This window comes from Vulpes vulpes, chromosome 12 (genome assembly GCF_048418805.1).
Source record: "Vulpes vulpes isolate BD-2025 chromosome 12, VulVul3, whole genome shotgun sequence".
Taxonomy (NCBI): Eukaryota; Metazoa; Chordata; class Mammalia; order Carnivora; family Canidae; genus Vulpes; species Vulpes vulpes.
Genome location: NC_132791.1, coordinates 121,075,873 through 121,097,811, shown reverse-complemented (window position 1 = coordinate 121,097,811; position 21,939 = coordinate 121,075,873). Strand labels below are relative to the sequence as shown.

Below are 21,939 nucleotides of genomic sequence, written 5' to 3'. Positions count from 1 at the left end.
GCCCAAGGCTGATATTTCCTCCCTGTTTGGGGAAACAGCTTGGGGATTCTGAAGATCAGGAAGGCTTGCGTGCCTGTCTTTGCTTATTTGAGTGGAATGTGCAAGAACCTTCGAGAAGAATGGATGCTTTATTCTGCTTTCGTGAGCTGCTAGGGAAAAGACCCCCTGTAGTGGGACCGCAGGAGCCAGCCGGCTGTCTCCTGCTGCCCAAGTCCAGAGACAGCAGTGTGGCCAGAGCTGGGTCCTCAAAGCACAGAGCCCTTTGTCTGTCTTGATGCCTTTGTGAGGATAGGCTAGGGTTTTCAGTGCAGGTTGGATGGGACCAGCCAGCGAGCCCAAGAAGGAAAGGCTGGGAAGCAAGACCAAGGTCCCAGAGAAGCCAAAGATATTCAAGAATTTGAGAATCTTCTCCACCTAAGACCCAACTGTGCCATGGGTACTACGAATTAAGCTGTGAGTGAGCAGTCCTCTCTGGCATGCTGGGCTGGTGGTTCATACCCCGAATTAAACTTTGAAACAAAGACTGATGGGGTAGGAGCACCGCTGAAGAAGCTCCATGGTACCTGATCAGGGACCCCCGGGCAGGCAGAGGAGTGTCCCCTGGGACACAGACTGAATGGAAAAAGAAGAATGTGGCCCATCTATAGAAGAATGTGGCCCATCTATAGCACCTGTCACCTCGGACTCCGTGTTCCTCCAATATCTGGTGTGACATGTGGCTGGCAGGCCTCCATGCCTGGTTTGGTGCTGAGCAAAGGGCCAGTGAGACCCAGAGAGCATTGGCCACAGTTCCTGCCCCTAATGGGCAGACCTGGATCATCCTAGTGGGGCCCGGCAGCACAAGAAGCCTCAGACAAGGTCTGGTGGTGGGGTGGGGCTGCTAGTTCTAGAGCTCTGTCCTTCCAAAAGAGGAACAAAGCAGCCATGCCCATATTTCCATCTGAGTTCATTGTCTCCACATGGGCTTATGAGCAGAGCTCTGCATGGGTTCTTGCTCTGAGGAGCATGACCACTGCTCTCCCGGACACCGGGGTGGGGGGGGAGTCACCAGCCAGGAGGCCACCTCAGGCAACTCCCATCAGTCACAGGAGGTCCTGGGGAGCTGAGCCTGGGGCCCTTCTGTGAGCCCATCAGTCCCTCAGAGTCCTGAGGGATTATAGATGGACAGCAGGGGAGTATGACACAGAGGCCGAGGCATTCAAAGTGAGCCCAGCCAGAAGCGGGAGTGCTGGGTACTTCTTGGATGTGAGAATGCGTGTCTGTAGTGGGCACAGAGGATCTTTGCCCTGAGTGTGAGCGTGCCTGTCCGTGTGGACGTGCATCTCTGGGTGAGTCTACTGGGTTTCCTGAAGTCTGGTCCAAGTGTGTCCAAGCTCCCAGATGGTGAGTATACACAAACCTTTCACCTTGCCTACCGGGCCTGGGCAGACCTCCATGTCTCCAGAGTAAATGGGCTTCATTTGTCTCCCTGGGTGCAGTGAAGAAGGACAGGCCATGAAGGATAAGCCATTAAGCCAGTGTACACTGTCCAGTGTTGGGATACTTTAGAGCTGTTCCTAAAGAGGAGAGGAAGTGGGGTATATCCTAGGCACACCAAGGTGCCTGATGTCACCACCAGCCCACAGGGAGCCCTGGGAACTCCCTGCCTCCCTAGTGGAGACCCTGCCCCTGACTCTTCCCCTCTTCCCGGGAACCACAGTCTAGCCTAAAATCAGTGACCACTGCCTGCTGGCAGGCTCCCAGGAAAAACAGCGAACAAGGAGTCTGGGGGAAGCTCAGACTGAGCACAGGGTTAGAGACACAGCTCCCAGTCCCCAGTCGCATCCTGACTTGTGGGCGCCTCACGCCCCTGTCCCCTGGTCTATGCGATAGGCCTGCTATCTCACCCTCTAGAACATACAAAGAGACTCTGTTGTCTCAACACCAAGGTGTAGTAGAAAGGATCCATGGAAGGTGCCCCTCTTGACACAAACGCCATGACTTTGTCCTGTAGGCTCTCCCCCACCCCAGGGGCTGGTGCTCTGCAGGGTCCAGGAGTCTGGATGTCAGCATATTAACCGCCAGCCATCTCTCTCTCCCTCCCACTCAAGCCAACGGCAGCCCTACATCAGGCCTGAGCACTGGGGCCATCGTGGGGATCCTCATTGTCATCTTTGTCCTGCTCCTGGTGGTCGTGGACATCACCTGCTACTTCCTGAACAAGTGTGGCCTGCTCATGTGCATCGCTGTCAACCTATGTGGAAAGGCCGGGCCCGGAGCCAAGGGCAAGGACATGGAGGAGGGCAAAGCCGCCTTCTCGTGAGTGCAGATCCACTTGCTACTGCTGGGGTCTGGGCTCTGCCTCGGGTTGGGGGTGGGTGGGCAGCTACGGAGCCATCTCATGGGAGAAATGTTTCTCAAAGCATGGCCTTTGGGGATACCTGTTGGAAAAGCAAACTCTTGGTCCCAACCTCACATTTAACATACTAGAATTTCAGAGAAGTTTGAAAGTCCTTGCATAGGTCAGAATGAGGGGAATTTTCAGAGCTGAATGAGGAGGGGACCTGCCATAACATTTGAGAGACATGCTTGCCTTGCTGTCACTCATTCACATATTCATTCATTCGTGTCCCAACAAATATTTATCGAGCAGCTGCTTCAGGGCAAGGTGCTCTTCCTGGACACTACGTTACACCCACCAACAGAACAGTTAAAATGTCCTGTCCTTTGAGAGCTGAGGAGCCAGATGCTGTCCCCTCCCCCATCTTTGGAGGAACAGATCCTGAGCCAATTAGCAGGAGCCTTCACAGACTCTGGGCAGGAAGGGACAGAGCAGGGGTTAGCTATTAGCACCACCACATGTCAGGCACTTAATCTGCATAAACACAGATTATCTGAGCACTTCTCTGTGCCAGGCACTTCACACTCAATATCTCAGTCAACGTTAAAGAGCTAAGCAAGATAGAGACTTATTTACCCCATTTTACAGATGAAGGGTGAGCAAATCAGATGCTCAAGGTCGCACAGCTAGGACTAGTGGGAGCTGAGGCTCAGGCAGTTGGGCCTGGCTTGTAATGCGCCCCCTGCTGTAGCCGGCTTCTCCAAGGAGCCCGTTCCTGCCCCAGCAAACCAGGATTGAACCAGCAACTCTCTTCACAGGAAAGATGAGTCCAAGGAGCCCATCGTGGAGGTGCGGACTGAGGAGGAGCGGACCCCAAACCATGATGGAGGGAAGCATACGGAGCCCAATGAGACCACGCCGCTGACAGAGCCCGAGTATGTGGGCGGGGAGGGGCCCCATTCTCCATTGGCAGAGTCCCACACCCACCTCATCACCCCACCCACACCTCCCATGCCTCTGACCCCACCATTCCCTGCCAAACAAAGTAGGCCAGGTTCTGGAGCCCTTGGCCAGAGATGCCTGACCCCACTCTCTCCCTAGAGAGAAGGCATTCTTGGTGCTGTTAAGGGACGGTAGGGGCTCTGAAAGGGCTGCTGGGACGAGTGGAGTCTCTAGAGCCTGTTTTGGAGTCACACACACATCCTGGAAATGGACGAAGGGAGCAAAACATCACTGAGAGGAACTGAGCTTTGAGAGGCTTAGCAGATTCTGTTGAGGATCTTCAAGAACTCTAGGGTTTTCTGCGTTCTTCCTAGAAGGGTGAGAGAAGGCAGGGACGTGTGAAGCTCCCCGGCCCTCCTGTCTCGGAGGCCGGGGGACCCTCAGGCAGGACCCGTGCCCCCCTGGGTTTGTGATGACCGCTGGCTATCCTGAGTGCTGTGGGTTTGAAGGGCGTGCAGGCTAAGGGCAGCCCGACACCTCTGGCCGGAGACCCCGTGGCTCCTGGCGGCCGCTCGGAGCCCTCCTTGTCTGCCTCCCTCCCGACTGCCCATCACTGCCCGTGGAGCCCCGGAGGACGGCGGGCCCCAGTTCCTCTGGGGGCCGAGGGCACCGGCAGTGGTGGCCTCTCCTTGAGTTGGGGTGCAGGCAGAGGTCAGGAGGGCCCCAGTGGGGCTGGAGGGGAAGGCAGCCCGAGCGCGGAGAGCTGCAGGGGCGTCCGCAGGTGCCTTTAGGCTGCCAGGTGCTCTGTGTCTCCTGTCTCCTCTTCTGCCCGCCTGGGCACTGTGCTTCCTCTCGCCATCCTCGTTTCTCTGTGGGTCTGTGTCGTGCCTGCACGTCCCCGCATGCCCCGCCCGCGACCCCTCCTTGGCTGCAGCCCCACCACCACCACCCCCGCCTCTTTGTCTCGTCTGAGCTTCATCGTCTACTCTCTTCTACTTCCTGTCCTCCCCACAGGCTGCCTGCCGACACCACAGCCACTGTCGAGGACATGCTGCCTTCTGTCACCACCATCACCGCTAACTCTGACACTATCACCGAAACCTTTGCCACTGCTCAGAACAGCCCCACCAGTGAGACCACCACCCTGACCTCCAGTATTGCCCCCCCGGCCACGGCCGCCCCTGACTCAAACTCTGTGCCCGCCGGCCAGGCCACCCCTTCCAAGGGGCCCGGCGGCGCCACCGCCTCCCCGCCCCCAGCCACTGCCCCCAAGGTCGCCCCCCTCGTCGACCTGAGTGACACCCCGACCTCGGCCCCCGCCGCCAGCAGCCTGTCCTCTGGCGTCCTGGCCCCCCCGGGGGCTGTGCTCAGCCCGAGCGCCCCCGCCGGCGCGGGGGAGGCCTCCAAGGCCCCTCCAGCCAGCAAGGCGGGCCCCGCCGCAGAGGCCCCCCCAGCCCCGCAGGAGGCCCCCGGCACCGGAGGCCCGGACCCCGAGCCCGCCCAGCCCGGCGCCACCGCGAAGAGCCCGACCGAGGCAGCCGCGGGCCTCACTAGCCCGAAGAGCGAGGCTGCCTCCGTCAGCGCCACAAACCCTGCCCAGGGCGAGGACTTTAAAATGGACGAAGGGAACTTCAAGACCCCAGATATTGACCTTGCAAAGGATGTTTTTGCAGCCCTGGGCTCTCCTGCTCCCGCCGCTGGGGCCAGTGGCCAGGCCCCTGCGCTTGCTCCTCCCACTGCAGACAGCTCTGTGTCGCCTGCACCAGCAAAGACCGAGTACGGCCTCTCTCTGTCCGCTGTCGTCGGGTGGTGTCCCGTGTGGTGTGCGTTTGTGCCGTGCCGTGTCCGTTCTGTTAGATGTGCCTTCAGCCTCATCCAGGGCTTCTCTGGGCGACGGCCCACCCGGGGGCTGGGATGAGGCGGAGGCGGCGGGGGCAGGCAGCGGGGCCCAGGGGCAGCCGCCTGCTCGCTAATTAGGCCACATTAATTACGTCTTCTCCTCACCATGGAGCAGTGGCTTCTGTCTCCCCCGGGGGTGGGGGTGGGGGCCCTTGCGGTCGGGGCCGCTGATGAGCTGAGCGGAGCTAAGGAGGCCAAGGTACCTTTCCCGCCCACCCCCCCCCGCCCCGGGGCCGCAGACAGACAGTGTGTGACCCAGTGCCAGGCTGGGCCCCACCCGATGGCACTGCCGGGCGGGAGGAAATGAGGCAGGCCCCCGAGGCCCCGTGGGGTGAGGATGTGGTCCAGAAGGCCCTGTGCCACTTCCGACCAGATGCCCACGACGCCCCCACTACCGGCACCTACTTTTGCTCCTCCTGACCTGGTGTGTCTGAGAAGACTCAGCTCACAAGCCCTGAATGACTGTTGCGTCTCCAAGGTCAAGGGAAGGTCCTTAAGTGAACAGATTTCTTAGCTGTGATGGCAGAGTGCAGCCGGAGCTGGGGTCTGAGGCCGCTTGCCCCTAGACCGGACTTAGGAAGGCAGAGCCAGACCGAGGTGTTTATAGAAAAGCCTCTGTGTGTTTTATAATAGAGGATCTGGGCCCCAGATGAGCTTTGTGCTGCCACCAAGACCTGAAATGGGAGGGACCCTCCCCGGGACCCCAGAATCTGAGGAAGTAGGACTCCACTGGCCCTGCCCACTCAGCCACCCTCTGACTCCCCGCCGTCCCCATGTGCAGCCTGACAGCCAACTCTAGCCTGTCATGCCGTGGAAAGCTGCCTCAGTCCCATAGAGCATCTTCTGACCCTAAACACAGAACAGTATATGGTGGGAGTGAGGACAGGCGAGAGCCAGGTGGTTTGCAGAGAGGCCCTGGAGTCAGGGCTGAGGAACCCAGCACAGCATGTCTCGTTTATACCAAGCTGAGCTGCTGCGGTTCCTGCGGCCAGTCGGGGTGAGGAGAGGGCCGCATGTGCTGTCCCTTCCACTACCCCAGGTAAGGACTGGGCTCCTGGGCCCCCGGCTTTGGATTAGGACCAGAACAGGGAAGGTCTCATTCCTCTGATTCAGTGGCTCTCAACTTCGGCTCCGTTTTAGAGTCACTTGGGTGCTTTTAAAAGTCATCATGCCCAGATCAATTAAATCAGGATTTCTGGGGGGGACGGCCCAGGCCTCCTTGATTTTTAGAGCTCCCAGGTGATTCCAGCGTGCAGCCAAGGATGGAGACCATTGCTCTAAGCTGGAGCCCTGCCTGAGGGGCCGGCTGAAGGGTGAGTTACTGCAGATTGTGGTCTCAGCGCTGTTTTCCCAATTCTCCGCAGGAAGGGCCCAGTAGAAGCAAAGTCGGAGTGCCAGGAGACAGAAACGAAGCCAGCGCCAGCCGAAGTCAAGACGGTCCCCAACGACGCCACACAAACAAAGGAGAATGAGAGCAAAGCATGATGGGTGACAAGAAATGAGCAGATCAAAGTAAAAAGTGACACCACAGCTTCACCAGAGCATTCCCAATATCTCACATGTGCACACACACACACACACACATCTCATTCCTCTAGTGTCTTTTGCCTTTAAAAGAAAAAAAAACTAAACACATAAACATGGGATCTCCTTTTTGTAGGTTTATAGAAAGGGTTCCTTTGCTGCGCGCACTCACTTGTAAGAAAACGAGACAAAAAGGTTAAACCCACAGCCAAACTAGGACACTCTGTTCCCTGAAACCATTTAAGAATCAAACAAAAGGACCCCAAATTAAGAATCTAGGAAGCTCAGAAAAAAAAAATCTAGGTTCAGGAAGACCGCACTTGGTGTTGCCCAATTGGCACAGACCAGTTTCAGAGAAATACTTCCAGATACTAAGACTAACGAATGAACAAAGTCCGAGTTTATTTTTATACTTTGAGTCGAGTTTGAACTCTGTAAAGCCCCATAAATAAGTTATAATTTCTGTTCACTTTGTATTTGTTCAGTATGCAAAGTGTGTCACCCTTGCTAGCTGAATTCAATTCCCACGTAGACTCTTGTTTTGTAGGAAGAATGCCAAATTGCAGCTTCTGGGGGTAGATCTCAGTTTGCAATATTCTGATTTCTTTTTTTCTCTCCTTTTCTTTCTCATTCTTTTTTTCCCCCTTTCTGCCAACTTTGTTTTCCAATGTTTACAAGTTGACAAATGTTTGACTTTGGTTGTGTTTAAATGTCCGTGTAAAATAGCTGCCTTCTTTTTTTGTTTGTTTTTTGTTTTGTTTTGTTTTTTAAGTTAGAAACACTGCCTAGAGGCGGGTAGGGTCATCACAGGCTTGCTTTTGCACGGGACAACTTTACAAAATATGATTGTTTACAGTGGCTCTTCCCCCCCCCCCCCAACTCCCTCCCCTCTGATTTGAAATTTTTGCCTGTGTGCAGCTCAGGTGAAAATCCATCTCGTTCTGGAGTGGTTTTGTTTTTGTTTTTTGGTTCTCGGTCCTTTTTGTATCTCCTGGGGGGTTAGACCACTTTTTGATTAGCTACCACCTGCCTGTATCTGTGAAAAAGGGTCTACCCCCCAACAGGCATCTGAGTCCTTCCTTTTGAAGGACTCTTTAGGCTTTGTTGAATGAAGCAGAGAAGATTGTATAGTTGGGGCTGGTCTTGGTGAACACACATTTTTACCCCAAACATCCCCTTTTTGTAGAAAGCCAAATAAAATATATACGTACAATTTCTTTTTGAGCTCAGAATCTAGATTTGAGCGGAAGAGCATGTGTGCTTCAGGGAATTAGTGTCTTTTTTTGGAAATCTGTTGAAGTAAAGTAACATCGGCCTTCTGTTCACTTAGGCAGCATTTATAGAAACAAAAGAGAGAGAGAAAAAAAAAACCAACCTGCTGTCTGGAGTCATAACACAACTTTCCTGGATTGGAAACCAAGTGGGGAAAAAAAAAATACAGAAACTTTAAGGGGGATGGGAGGGGGGAGAAGGGAAAAGCCAGCCCTTTGTATAGAAATTTTGCTTTTTTTTCTCATTCTACTTTAGAACTGCAAGCTTGTGCACTGTGGATGCGTGAATATTTTAGTGTGAAACGTGTTTTTGTCATAGTATTGAAATAAAACTTCAACATAGTTTGGTTGTGGAAGGTATAGCAGATAGTTCAGAAAAAAAATATTCAGGAAACAAAAAAATAATAACTCTTAAAAGGAATTGAAGCCTTTAAACAAAGAAAATGAAAGAAAAGTGATGATGATGATGATGATGAAGAAGATGAAGATAACGCTAAGGAAACAGAAATTCAGCCCTCCGGCATGCATTCCTTTCCCAAGGTACAAAACAGCAAGAGGTGAGGGTGGCAAGACTGCCCCGAGTCTGTCCTGTGGGCTGTGCTCCCCAATGTTCTGACACTTCTGCAGTCTGATCAATGGCGATACGCTAAGATTATAATTTCAAACTGTGAAAAATAATGGTCTTGTCATTTGCTAAATGTGGGGTTATTTTGCATTTTCTCAGCTCCTGGGGATGGAAATGGAGGATCCAGTGTACCCAGCTCTGGCCCCTTTGATTCTAGGGCTTGCACAAATCTGTGGTTCAAATGCACAGGCCCTCAGGCACGAGTAACGCGCAGACAGTTCTTTGAGCACACAGCAGAATGGGAGCTCCTGGGTGTCTGAGGCGGGAGGACCCAGCAGGGCCTGGTTGGGCTCGTCTCACCTGCTGGGTCGTCTGGTGGAATCAGTGGCTCATCTTCTGATGTTAATGGCGTTGACGACCTCAGCCAAGCCTACGCTATACCTCACCAAGACTGCATCTCACGCCAAGTGGTTGTGGCCAGGCACAATGACTTTGGTTCCAATGGTTAGGAAGAGAAAGAGGTATAGCCGACCCTCAAGCAACCTGGCCCAGGGCAGCTGACGCCCCCCAGCCCACCCAGAACCCTGGCTCCGCCACTAGCTGGCACCCAAGACTCTGCCCACCTTTTGGCTTTTGGTCTGCCTCTCTTTCATTATACATAGATTTGTCTCCGCACGCATGAGGTTTCCTTTCTTTAAAAAAAAAAAAAAAAGAAAAGAAAAGAAAAAGAAAAAAAAAGAAAAAACAAAACAAAACAAAAAAAAACAGAGCAATGCTTTCTCTAAAATCAAAGAGAGAGTCACTTTATTTTCAAGATGTTCTATCTTTTATGTTAAGAGATAAAAGCTTATAGTTTTCCTTTTTTAATTTTTTTGAAGGCGGGATCAACTCTACCAGTCTCCAATGTCTATGTGTCTATATGTGTATGTGCCATACATATGTAATCACATAATTAGCGGCATGGCCAAGTTCTGCTGGAGGGGCACCCCGGGTGCCGCGCGCGGGGTCTCTGAATCCTGGGGGGCCGTAGTGCACATAGTACAGCTTCTGAAGTGGGACTGTTTTCACACTTTTCTATGGAGCCCTTCCACGTCCCAGGCTTTCACTCGAGGCTGTCTGTCTGGATGGTGGTTTTCCGACCTCCATTAACATCCCTACCCAGCATTCCGTACTTTGGGGGCCTTCTCTCTTGTTATAAACTTTTTACCGAGTGAAACATCAATACCACCTTTGTTTCCATTCTCACTGGTGTAAATACTGAGTACTAACTGAGAATTTTGACTTTGCATTCTGTCAGAATACTTGTGTTCAATAAAAATTGAAAGAAAAAACCCCATTATGGTCTAACTGGGATTTATTTCCATTCATTGTGAGCCTGTCACATCAATCATATGTGGAAATGCCAGTGGTCTGTGGGTTGTTTTTTTTTTTTCCCCTGTAAACAAGGTCAGTTAAACGCAATGTCTTGAGTTCACGTTGCCTGAAGGATGGTTTCCACTGTTTTCTCTCCTATTGATAGGGGAATCCTCATTTTAGAATGGCCAGCCAACAGATTCAGAAAGATTCCATTCAAATCCTGGTTCTGCCACTCTCTTGTCAACCTTGGAAGATTTCCTTAATCTCCCCCAAGACTCAGTTTCCTCTTTTAACAGACAAGAGCTGCCAAACTCCTAGAGCTGAGGCACTGGCTACTGAGTGAAGCAGTGCATTTGAAAGCAAAGTGTGGCACCATCTCGGCACATAGTAGGTACTCAACAAATGAGAGGTAGTGCTGGAGGCCCCCCAGGTGTGTGATAGCCTTAAACCCAACTAGAATAACAATCTAAACCTGAGCCCCGAGGTTTCAACATGGAGGGAGGAGCATGAGGCTTATTCCAGAATATGTGATGCCTCTCTTTCTTTGCCATACTGCTCAGCCCTTGGAGTTGATTACAGTCTCTGAGCTAGACAGAGTGAAGAAGACTTCATCTTCAGAATTCTCTTGCATATACTGCTGTCCGGCTGTGTTGGGAATTGGAAATCCCTGGAGCAGAGCAGGTCCCAGGACCAGCACTAGAATAAAGCAGCAAATGAGATGTCTAGGGAGCAGGCCAGTCCCACATCTGCATGGGTCTGAGGCATCTCCTTCTTTTGTGTCCTGTGTGCCCCCCTCTAGCCCCACCCTGGAGTGTTGTCTTCCTCTGGGTGGATGTCTGCATCCATCCCCAGGAGTTGTCCCTTCACTGGCCCTGGAGCCTGTTTTAATGACGCAGAGCCACATGTATCTACGTGATTTCCTGTGGCACCAACTTCCAGCTGTATATGGCAAGGTAAGGAGTGAGGAGGAACTTTGTATTGTGAAATGATGACCCTTTCTCTAATGATCCAGGGGGGCTTACTTCCAGACCTTGCCTCCTTCAGGCTGGTCTCCTCTGAGATTCCCTTAGTAAATAGTCGCTGAGTGTCTCCAAGAGGCTCAGGATATAGCAGTGAACAAAAGTCTCTTTCAGAACATAAGTGTTAAGTGTGGGGTGGAGCAGACAACAGCTACATAAATGACTAGTATGTTGTGGTGGCCATTAGGGCCATTCACCAATATTTCAGTTCTCCCCTCCCTCCTTCCGGGCACATGGTAGATCTATACTTGTCTGGTCACATAAAGTAGGCGTGACAGTGTACTTGCTTTGGTCAATGGACTATGAGCAGGGCAGTGTGTGTCACTCCCAGGCAGAGTCTTTGATAGCCAGTGTGTGTGTGTGTGTGTGTGTGTGTGTGTGTCCCTCTTCTCTTGCCACAGCCATCAACAATGCTGCAGGTGATGGGAGTGCCTTCACCTAGGCTCAGAGTGAGGGATGTAGAACAGATGTGATGTGACTTGTGATGGACATGGAGCATGCATGAGGGATAACCCCCATGGTGACCTCTGGTCGATGTTCCTCCAAGGGGGAAGAGAAGGGGATATTTATACATATGGTGTATATACATCTTTACTGAAACAATGCAATTTACAAATCATATACTCTACTGAAATTCCATACGCTACAGAATTTTTTTCGTAGCACATTTTAGCTGAACTCTTATCTAGAATCAACCTATGCTCACAATTAATGAGTGTAGTTGCAACAAGAACATTGGTTGATACAGTCATCGGTGTCAACGGGTAAGATGGACATGGGGCACTGCAGATCAGAGTGTTGGAACTTAACTCACTCATCAGTGAGTGACCTCTGCTGAATTGAGTTTTGAATGTGAGTTTTGAATATTAGAATATGGCCTCAATTTTTGTGCTAGCCACAGTGGGATGGCTGTACACATGGCATATTGGTAAACTTAATCTATATCACAAATATTTCCCCATCACTCTCAAGTCTAGACAAACACCAAAACCGCCAAAAAACAAACAACAACAACAACAAAAAACCAAGCCCTATTTGTAGCATTGGCAGCTCTCAGTAGTCACTGAGTAGACACTCACCGCCACTCAGTAGTAAATATTCCCAGCATGGCTGATCTCAGCATGTCCTCGCCTAAGGAGGAGTTAGGTAGAACACAGTAGCCTATTTCCACCATGAGGATAAAAGAGACCTAAAGATCCTCAAGCTCAGAGAAAACACTAATATGTATTTATAATAACAATAAGCTATCAATACACATTGATAACAGTAAAATGTAGCAAAATAATTGAGAAATGATACATTTTGAGTATTTACTGCCTTCATTTTAAACACAATTTTTGTTGATTTAGGTTTATGTAATTTAACTTTCAATAACAACTGGCTCATAAAATTTCCTGAAAATGTAACAATCCTCTCAAGCCAGTAAACGCTGGCTCCAGCTGACCACCGGATAGCCTTTTATGTTATAAGCTACTTAGCCTTAGGATCTGTTACCACAGCATGGTTCAGTCTGTTGTGGCTATAAATGGGGAGTGGTAAGTGCCATGGATAACAAATGCAGGTAAGGAGGCGGTCAGAGTACTCCTTTCTGAAAAGGTGACATTTGAGCAGTGACCTGAAAAAAAGTCAGGGACGAAACCATGCAAATATCTGAACAAAGATATCTCCAGTAGAGGGAATAGCAAGTGCAAAGATCCTCAGGTGAGGACTGCTCTGTGTGTTTTAGGAGCAGCAAGGAGGTCAGTGTGGCTGAAGCAAAGAGCACAGGATGGGCAACGGTACCCATGAGCTAGATCACATTGGGTCTGCAGACAACTGTTAGAATTTTGGCTTTTTTTCTTCAAGTGAGATGGAAAGCCAAGGGGATACTTGGAGCAGAAGCCTGCCATGACTTGATTTTTGAAATGATCACTCTCTGGCTGCTAGATGGAGAACAGACTGTAGGAGAGAAAGAGAGGATGCTGAGGATACCAATTAGAGGCAATAATCTATATGGGACAAGATGGTGTACTTGGAGCAAGTTGGCTCCAGTGGAGGGTAGGCAATGGCCAGATTCTGGCAATCTCCCGAAGGGGAAGCCAGCAAGATTGGATAATGGGCTGGATATTGGGGTTCGAGGAAGGCATCAAGGGTGACTTCCAGATTTGGGATCTATGCAATTAAAAAGGTACAGCTGCCATTTACTTTCTAAAAAGAGTGAAGGAGCAGATATGGGGGATGAAGAATTTGGCTGTGGACACTTTGTTGGAGGTGACTGTGAACACCCTAGTGGAGATTCAGAAGAGATCAAAGTTCAAGAGGTCCAGTGTGCTGACACATATGGTCACTGTCAGCATGGAGTTTGCATTTAAAACTCTGGCACTTGGTGAGATCACCAAAGAAATGAATATGGATTAAGAAGAGGAGCGAAGCAAGCAAGGAACCTAGAAAAGAAATTCACAGGAGAAAATCCTGCTGTGCTATTTGCAGCCTCACCTCAGGGGAAAGGGTGGGAGAGGCAGTGACACCATGTCTTCTCTTCTTATTCCCCTACCAGAATCACCTCCACCTGTCCTGCTGCCTGACACACAGGGTTACTGCTCAAGAGTTTAGAGGATGGATTTTGACTTGCAGCTACAAAAAGATGACCTAGGACCCTGGCCAGCCTAGTGTTTGCATGCTCACTGCCACTCCAGTGAGTGCCCTCCACGGCTGCTTCCTTCCACATAGTATTCAGAAATGCTCCACTGAGGTCGCCTGTGAGGAACCTCCCTCGTGTGACTAGAGCCCCAGCCTCACCCTTAGTGCTTGGAGGAGGCAGGCCAGGATGGCTCTGAGCCATGAGAGTTGTTCCCAGCATGGTCATATATGTCTCATACAGAAATCTCTGGCCTAGCAACTCTGGTCTCACATAGGCTGAGTTTGGGTGGCAACAGCTAGATGAGGAAGGAGGTCTCATTGGCTTTTATCTGGTGACCTCCAATCCACTGGCCTCGCTCTGCACAGAATGAGTTTGTGCAGAAGGTGAATTTCATCTTGCCAACCCCTTCTCTCCCCCATCTTCCCAGAAAGACCTTCAGGAGCTCCCAACTACCCTCAGGATCAAATGCAAAGTCCTTAACAAGACTAACCAAACCTATCTTGGCCACCATCCTGCTCCTTGCTTAGTGTCCTGGCTCTTCCTGGCACTCTTCCAGATCATACTCTGTTCCCACCCTGTTGTCCTACTACATAAATGGTCTGTCTTCTCATAATACTGTACATAGAAAGCCAAAAGACTCCACCCCAAGATTGCTAGAACTCATACAGCAATTTGGCAGTGTGGCAGGATACAAAATCAATGCCCAGAAATCAGTGGCATTTCTATACACTAACAATGAGACTGAAGAAAGAGAAATTAAGGAATCAGTCCCATTTACAGTCACATCCAGAAGCATAAGATACCTAGGAATAAACCTAACCAAAGAGGTAAAGGATCTATACCCGAAAAACTACAGAACACTTCTGAAAGAAACTGAGGAAGACACAAAGAGATGGAAAAATATTTCATGCTCATGGATTGGAAGAATTAATATTGGGAAAATGTCAATGCTACCCAGGGCAATTTACACATTTAATGCAATCCCTATCAAAATACCATGGACTTTCTTAAGAGATTTGGAACAAATAATCTTAAGATTTGTGTGGAATCAGAAAAGACCCTGAATAGCAAGGAGAATATTGAAAAAGAAAACCAGAGCTGGGGGCATCACAGTGCCAGATTTTAGGTTGTACTACAAAGCTGTGGTCATCAAGATAGTGTGGGACTGGCACAAAAACAGACACAGAGATCAATGGAACAGAATAGAGAACCCAGAAATGGGCCCTCAACTCTATGGTCAACTAATATTTGACAAAGCAGGAAAGACTATGCACTGGAAAAAGGACAGTCTTTTCAATAAATGGTGCTGGGAATTGGGCATCCACATGCAGAAGAATGAAACTAGACCACTCTCTTTCACCATACACAAAGATACACTCAAAATGGATGAAAGATCTAAATGTGAGACAAGATTCCATCAAAATCCCAGAGGAGAACACAGGCAACACCCTTTTTTGAACTTGGCCACAGCAACTTCTTGCAAGATACATCTATGAAGGCAAGAGAAAAGCAAAAATGAACTATTGGGACTTAAGATAAAAAGCTTCTGCACAGCAGCAAGAGATACAGTCAACAAAACTAAAAGACAACCTACAGAATGGGAGAATATATTTTCAAATGACCTATCAGATGAAGGGCTAGTGTCCAAGATCTATCAAGAACTTATTAAACTCAACAGCAAAGAAACAAACAATACACTCATGAGAAGGGACAAAAGACATGAGCAGAAATTTCACCAAAGAAGACATACACGTGGCCAACAAGCACATGAGGAAATGCTCCGCATCACTTGCCATCAGGGAAATACAAATCAAAACCACAATGAGATCCCACCTCACACCAGTGAGAATGGGGAAAATTAACAAGGCAGGAAACCACAAATGGTGGAGAGGATGTGGAGAAAGGGGAACCCTCTTACACTCTTGGTGGGAATGTGAACTGGTGCAGCCACTCTGGAAAACTGTGTGGAGGTTCCTCAAAGAGTTAAAAATAGACCTGCCCTATGACCCAGCCATTGAACTGCTGGGGATTTACCCCAATGATACAGATGCAATGAAACGCCGGCACACTTGCACCCCACTGTTTCTAGCAGCAATGTCCACAATAGCCAAACTGTGGAAGGAGCCTCGGTGTCCATCGAAAGATGAATGGATAAAGAAGATGTGGTTTATGTATACAGTGGAATATTCCTCAGCAATTAGAAATGACAAATACCCACCATTTGCTTCGACGTGGATGGAACTGGAGGGTATTATGCTGAGTGAAATAAGTCAGTGGGCGAAGGACAAACATTATATGGTCTCATTCATTTGGGGAATATAAAAATTAGTGAAAGGGAATAAAGGGGAAAGGAGAGAAAAATGAGTGGGAAATATCAGAGCAGGAGACAGAACATGAGAGACTCCTAACTCTGGGAAACGAACAAGGGGTAGTGGAAAGGGAGGTGGGCGGGGGGATGGGGTGACCGGGTGACGGGCACTGAGGGGGGCACTTGACAGGATGAGCACTGGGTGTTATGTCAAATGTTGGCAAACTGAATTCCAACAAAAAAATAAACAAAAATAAAATAAAATAAAAGGTCCATCTTTTCTCCCACATCCCAGAACTTACAGAAACCATAATTCACTTCCCTGCAGTGCCTGGAATTGTTAAACACTTTTTACCTATTTTCTGAAGGTGAGCACAGAGCTTATGGCAGCTTTAACAGAGTTTCACAGTGTGGCTCAGCTGCAGGGTGTCTGTGTGTCTGGAGAGGGTCTACCTGCTGGGGATCCTCAGCTGTTGCCTGCCCTGGCCCCTGATCATGGGTCACCCCACACCTCTCCATCCTCTAGGCTGTGACAGTGTCCGGCCAGTGAGTAGCACCTCTGGGATGGAGGCAGGCTGGGTTGGCTCGGGTTAGGGGACCCTGAGAGGTAGAGTCGTGCTACCCCATGCCTACTACTCAAACCACAGTTACCTGATGGAAAAGGCTGACATAGCAAAACCAGGAAACTCCCTCCTTGGAGGTCTCTCTAAGGGGGCAAATCTGGGTTGGGAGGCTGGGAAGGCGTGATCTGTGAAGGACGTGCTGGTCCCCAGGTCTAGGTGTCCAGGGTTTGGCTTTCCACGGGACGGGGCTGTGCTCTGTCTTCCTAAGCAGCTGAGCCCAGGTGCTTGGCTATGAACTCCAGCTGGGAACAAGATGACCCACACAGGACAGTCTGTTTAAAGTGCGTCCCACCACGATGGCTGTCAGCAGCCTGTTGGGAATGTGGCAGTGAGCATGAGGAACAAAATTGCAAAGATCTCTTGGGCAGATGATGTGAAACTTCCCCAGGGAGCCACACTTTGGAGCCCAGGACCCAGCCGGCGAGTCCTGCCACGCTCCTGCTGAGGGGGAAAGAGAGCAGGTCACTCTGGCCAGTCACCAGCGCACCCCGCGGCCCAGACCGGGACGTCAGCCGCAGCTGTGCGTCCCGGCCACGCGTGGCCCGGCTCCTGCATCGCCCCCGCCGCAGGCCTCTACGTCTCCCGGGACACCGTGTGGACAGCACGTAGATGCCCAGCTCCGGGGTCCCGAAGCCACCACAGGTGGCCCTCAGATGGCACCTGGAGCCTCAGGCCAGCCCAGGTGGCCGACCTGGGGGAGGCTCTGCGGGATGAGGTGACAGGAAGGGCTGGAGACGCCGCCCCGGGGTCTGGGTGTCAGCAAGACACTTCCCAGGGCTCAGCACACTGCCCCATGCACGCCCAGGGCGCATGAGCGTCCCCGATGAGCCCAGGTGCCGCAGGACATGAGCGGCCCACGCGCTGTCCCGCTGGAGGGACAGATGTAAGCTGTGCGCTCTACAAATCTGGCTGCAGAAGTGCTTGCTGGCGGGGTGGGGCTCCGAGGAGAGCTTCAAAATATAAATAAATAAAAGAAAGGGAAAAGGCTAGGGGTTTTAAAGTGGCTATCAACTTGCAATCAGCGCAGACATTCAAAAACACTCACGATGTTGACATTGATAGTTTTTTTAAGATTTTATTTATTTATTCATAGAGACACACTCACACAGAGAGGCACAGACACAGGCAGAGGGAGAAACAGGCTCCATGCAGGGAGCCTGACGTGGGACTCGATCCCGGGTCTCCAGAATCACACCCCGGGCTGCAGGTGGTGCTGAACCGCTGTGCCACTGGGGCTGCCCGATAGTTTTATTTTTGAAACAAGTCTCTTAGCACTATGACACCATTCGAAGCCTTAACAAATATTTACTGTGTTCGTCCTTGTAACAGTTCCGTGACACAGCTACTCGTATTAACCCTGTTTTACAGATGAAAGAGTGAAGCACAGAGACATTTCTTAACCTGCCCAAAGTCACACAGCCATGAAGAAACAGAGCCAGAATTTGAACCTTGTCCTAACGGCTTCACAGGGAGGAGTCTACGAGCCTGCCCCAGCCTGGAGGTTTGGATTTCAGGCCCGCAGGCTCCCCAGAAGGCCCATGCAGAGCACCTGGAGAGGGGAGCTCCCAGCCACGTCTGCAGAGAAGCCTGGGCCGCGGCCCGTAGGCTTCACTTGGGCACCAAAACCTGGGGGCAGAGTGGGAGGGCGGGGGCAGGACCCCAGAGACTTCCAGGGGCTTCCTTCGCACATCGGGGGGCTCCTCAGCTGGAAATGGCAGCGGGGGCTTACGACGTGAAACTCTCGAGAGTTCAGGTAGCACCAGCGTCACAGGGAAGCCAGCTTGATGCCCGGTGACCGAGACTGTGGCCTCGTAGAGCTGCCCTGAGAGTGGGCAGCTGAGTCTTCAGGGAGGGGTGGGGGGCTGCCCCTGGGCGCTGGGCATGGCCAGAGGAGATTGCTGCATTGTAGGCCTACCTGGTTTTGTTCAGATTCTAAACCCTTTGACAGCAACGACTCTGAGCACCCACCCAGCTCTGGAGCACGGACTGCAGAGGAAGCAAACGGTCAGCATGACTGTAGCCATCTTTTGGATTCACGTTCCGGACAGGCAGACAGGCACTTAACTGTTAGCAGATGGAGCCAGTGGGCTGGAGCCGGGGCAGCAGGCAGGACGTGGGATGCTGAGAGGGGGGGAAGGAGCTCTAAAGAGAGAGATGAGACTTTTTTTTTTTAAGATCTTATTTATTTATTCATGAGAGACACACAGAGAGAGGCAGAGACACAGGCAGAGGGAGAAGCAGGCTCCCTGTGGGGAGCCCGATGCGGGACTCCATCCCAGGACCCCAGGGTCACGACTGAGCCGAAGGCAGACACTCAACCACTGAGCCACCCAGGCGCCCCAAGAGATGAGACTTTCAAAGATGAATTTCCCTTCCCATCTGATCAGAGCTTGCACTTGCCCAGAGACACACTGAGCTCAACCAAACTCCAAGAACAAAAGATTGCAGCATTTAATTTACTCACTTATTCAGTATTTTCCACCATCAATTATTTATTGAGCACCCAATAAGCATCTGGCACTGAGTTGGGTCATGGGAGGTATAGATTATGTCCCTACCCTCATGGCACAGTATCCATATTAGAAAGATCACAAACCCCAGGGTATACACAAGCTGTGTGGCCATGGGCAAAGTGTTTAACCACTCTGAGTACCTTTGCCTCATCTATAAAGTGAGAATTCCTACCTCATAGAATTGTTTGTAATTTAAAAGAAGCTTAGTACTTGGCATGTGATTAAAACAGCGTTAGTCAAGGTTCTTTGCTGCAAGCAACCAAAGATTCTGATTCTGATGGATTCAAACCCAAACGGGATTTTACTAAAAAGATACTGGCTGGTTCAGACAATCCTGGGAGGCACAGAAAACAAGGCTTTAGCCCAGGCTCCAAAGGCAATGCCTGTAGGATTACTGCAGAGCTGGTCCACTGAGAAAGCCACCGCTGCCCACTTTCCCCAGCAATGCCACGTCTGGGGCAGGCCCCTGACCTTCCAAACTGCTATCACCTGCCCACCTCACCCCCACCTCCAAAAGAAAGCCAATATTTCTGCCACTATGGTTGCCAGGAAAAAAAGGGGGGGGGTGTTCTGGGCAGAACCTCTCTCCTCAGGTTGCCCTATGTACAGAATGAAGTCTCACATCTGTGACTCTGGTCTGAAGGCCCTGGGTCTCACCAGTGCCTGGTGGGCAACTGCAAAGACACCTGGGGAGAGCAGTTCCCAGGCCTCACCATAAAGGAGGTGAGACTCAGAAGGCTGGAACTTTGTGCAATAGAGCAAGGATGTTCTGCAAGTGCTGTGCAGCCAGAATGTGACACATGTCCACCGGAGTCCCGTGCCTAGGCTGCTCCCCAAATACACACCCAGCCTCTTGCCTGTCCTGCAAACTTGTGGTGGAGGTGCCCCAGACTTGTGTAAGCTTCCCTGCCCCCACTCCGCGGCCCTGACACACCACTGAAGTCCTCTGTGTGCATCTATGCACGTGTGACCCGCCCCCATCTCCAGCACAGGGAGGGTCTCAGGCAGAAGGTTGGGGGAGGAATGTGGACCTCGAGGCTCCTGGGAAAGCTGCGGGGGACCGGCTAGGAGGGCACAAAGCAGGCTAAGCCTGCCACCAAGCGGTCATCCTGAGAACCACAGGAGGACCACGCCTCCCCTCCCATCTGGCTGTCCAGACCAAAAGCAGGGGGGTCTCCACCAGGGTCTGGGAAACGAGAGCTCCTCCTCCCCTCTGCCCCTGAATTAGGTTGTCTAATGTGCCCAGAGCTCCAAAGGAGATAATGATTATCTAACATTCGTTTGGTGCCCTGCAGTGTACAAAATGCTTTCACGCAGTAACGATAATTACGTGACAATATTAATTATTGTTGCAGCAACTATCATCAATCGAGAGCGTACTATGTGCCAGAAACTTCAAAATCTCAACTCTTAATCCTTACAACAAAGCTCTGGTGAACAAACACATCTGACCAGCAAGTGTCCATTTTCCTTTCTGCTCTCAATGGCACCTCCATTTTTGGGAGGAGGGTTCCCCCTTCTACTCCCAGGGCTTTTCTTGAAACTACTGGCAAAAAGCAGCTCTATGCTCACCAATACCATGAGAAGTCTTTGGGTGCCACCCGTGGAGGGAAAAAGACTGCCTGAGATTGAAGCCAGCACACAAGAAGCAGAGGAAATCTCAGCGGCACTGGAGACTCCTGGATTCAGCTGTGTCTGCAAGAGTCTCTATACTTTTCCATTCCATGAAGCAATGTATTTCCCTTTGCTTAAGTCTCTTTGGGTGGGAGGAGTTTGTGGGGTTTTTTATTTTTTACTCAAGCTCAGAATTCTATTAATTCCTATTTAATAAAATAAATTAGCATGTGGAAACAGGGTGTTATAAGTAACAGATCCAAAAATGGGAATTGTGAAAGTCAAGGTGGTATGGGACATGTATTCTACACCACACGCCACTTCCTATTCTAAGTACTGAGGACGGACAAGATCCATGGTGTCCTGAGATAACTTGGGAGCCGAGAACAGCTCAGTGAGCAGATTAGACAACTGCAACCAGCGGTAAGTGTCACACAGCAAATGAAGACAGCTCTGCGATGTGATGGAGTACGGGCAGGTGGCCACGTTAGGTTGGGTGGTCAGGGGATGGCATGGGGAGTTGTGCTCTGTTGATATGGTTACACTGGGGACTGCATTTCCCAGAACTCCCTTCCTTGTACGGTTTCAACTAGAGTTGGCCAAAAGAAGAGTTCTTGTGATGTTTGAAGACAGAAGGGATGCTGTGTCCATTACCTTCTTAAGGACACTGTGCAGTCACGTGCACTGATGGACAAATGCTGAGAGCCTGAGTTCCAGTGCCTCTCCTTCCTCCTCAAGTCCAGCTGCCCATCAGCATCCATCCCACCAGCCACCATCTAGGCCCTGCTGCCAGCAGAGTATACACAGATGACGCACGGACATCTCCTTCACAGCTCCACGAAGGTGGTGGCTCAGGGAAGGAGGTTGTACCAGCACCAAACGTGAACAGGTTCAAGACCTGGTTTGGAGCTAGACTTCACAGGACTTGCTGGTAGGTGCGAGGGAGGGGTTGACACAAAGGGGTTTCTGCCTTAAGCAAGAGGGTAGATGTTCTGAGAGAGGAAGTAGCATATTGAAAGTTGGAAACAAGAGTTCTATTTTGGATATTATGGTAGACTGAAAAAAAATAGCCATGCTTTATTGGATTGAAAAAAGTAGCCACAAAACAATAGCCACAGCTCCTCCTGCTCATAACCATAAACTTTCATAAAAATTGTGAGTACGGTGCAAAGAATTTTCTTTTTACTGAATGATTTGTTTCTGACCCGGTGTCCCATTATCTGCCAATACTTTACTATTTCATACAATCAAGGACATTCCCTTCCCTACCTAACCACAATCAAAGTCAAAATCAAGAAATTAACATTGATACGACACTCTTATTCAATTTTTTTATTCAGATTTCTCCAGTTGTTTCACTAATGA

The 21,939-nt window shown here is 50.5% G+C and overlaps 1 protein-coding gene across 14 annotated transcripts in view; it reads left to right on the top strand.

Annotated features, from left to right (window-relative positions):
• Positions 1-9,857, top strand: part of NCAM1 (neural cell adhesion molecule 1) — a 297,606-nt gene extending 287,749 nt beyond the window's left edge. For 8 of the 14 annotated variants that reach the window (XM_072729794.1, XM_072729795.1, XM_072729790.1 and 5 more), the window contains 4 exons: positions 2,091-2,298; positions 3,139-3,255; positions 4,277-5,038; positions 6,526-8,410. In XM_072729794.1, the coding sequence (XP_072585895.1) occupies positions 2,091-2,298; positions 3,139-3,255; positions 4,277-5,038; positions 6,526-6,646 (1,208 nt within the window). In that variant the 3' untranslated portion in view covers positions 6,647-8,410. Of the gene's footprint in view, positions 1-2,090; positions 2,299-3,138; positions 3,256-4,276; positions 5,039-6,525 lie in introns of all 14 variants that reach the window. The other 6 variants (XM_072729801.1, XM_072729800.1, XM_072729798.1 and 3 more) reach the window with 1 other exon arrangement.
• Positions 9,858-21,939: the final 12,082 nt, after the last annotated feature.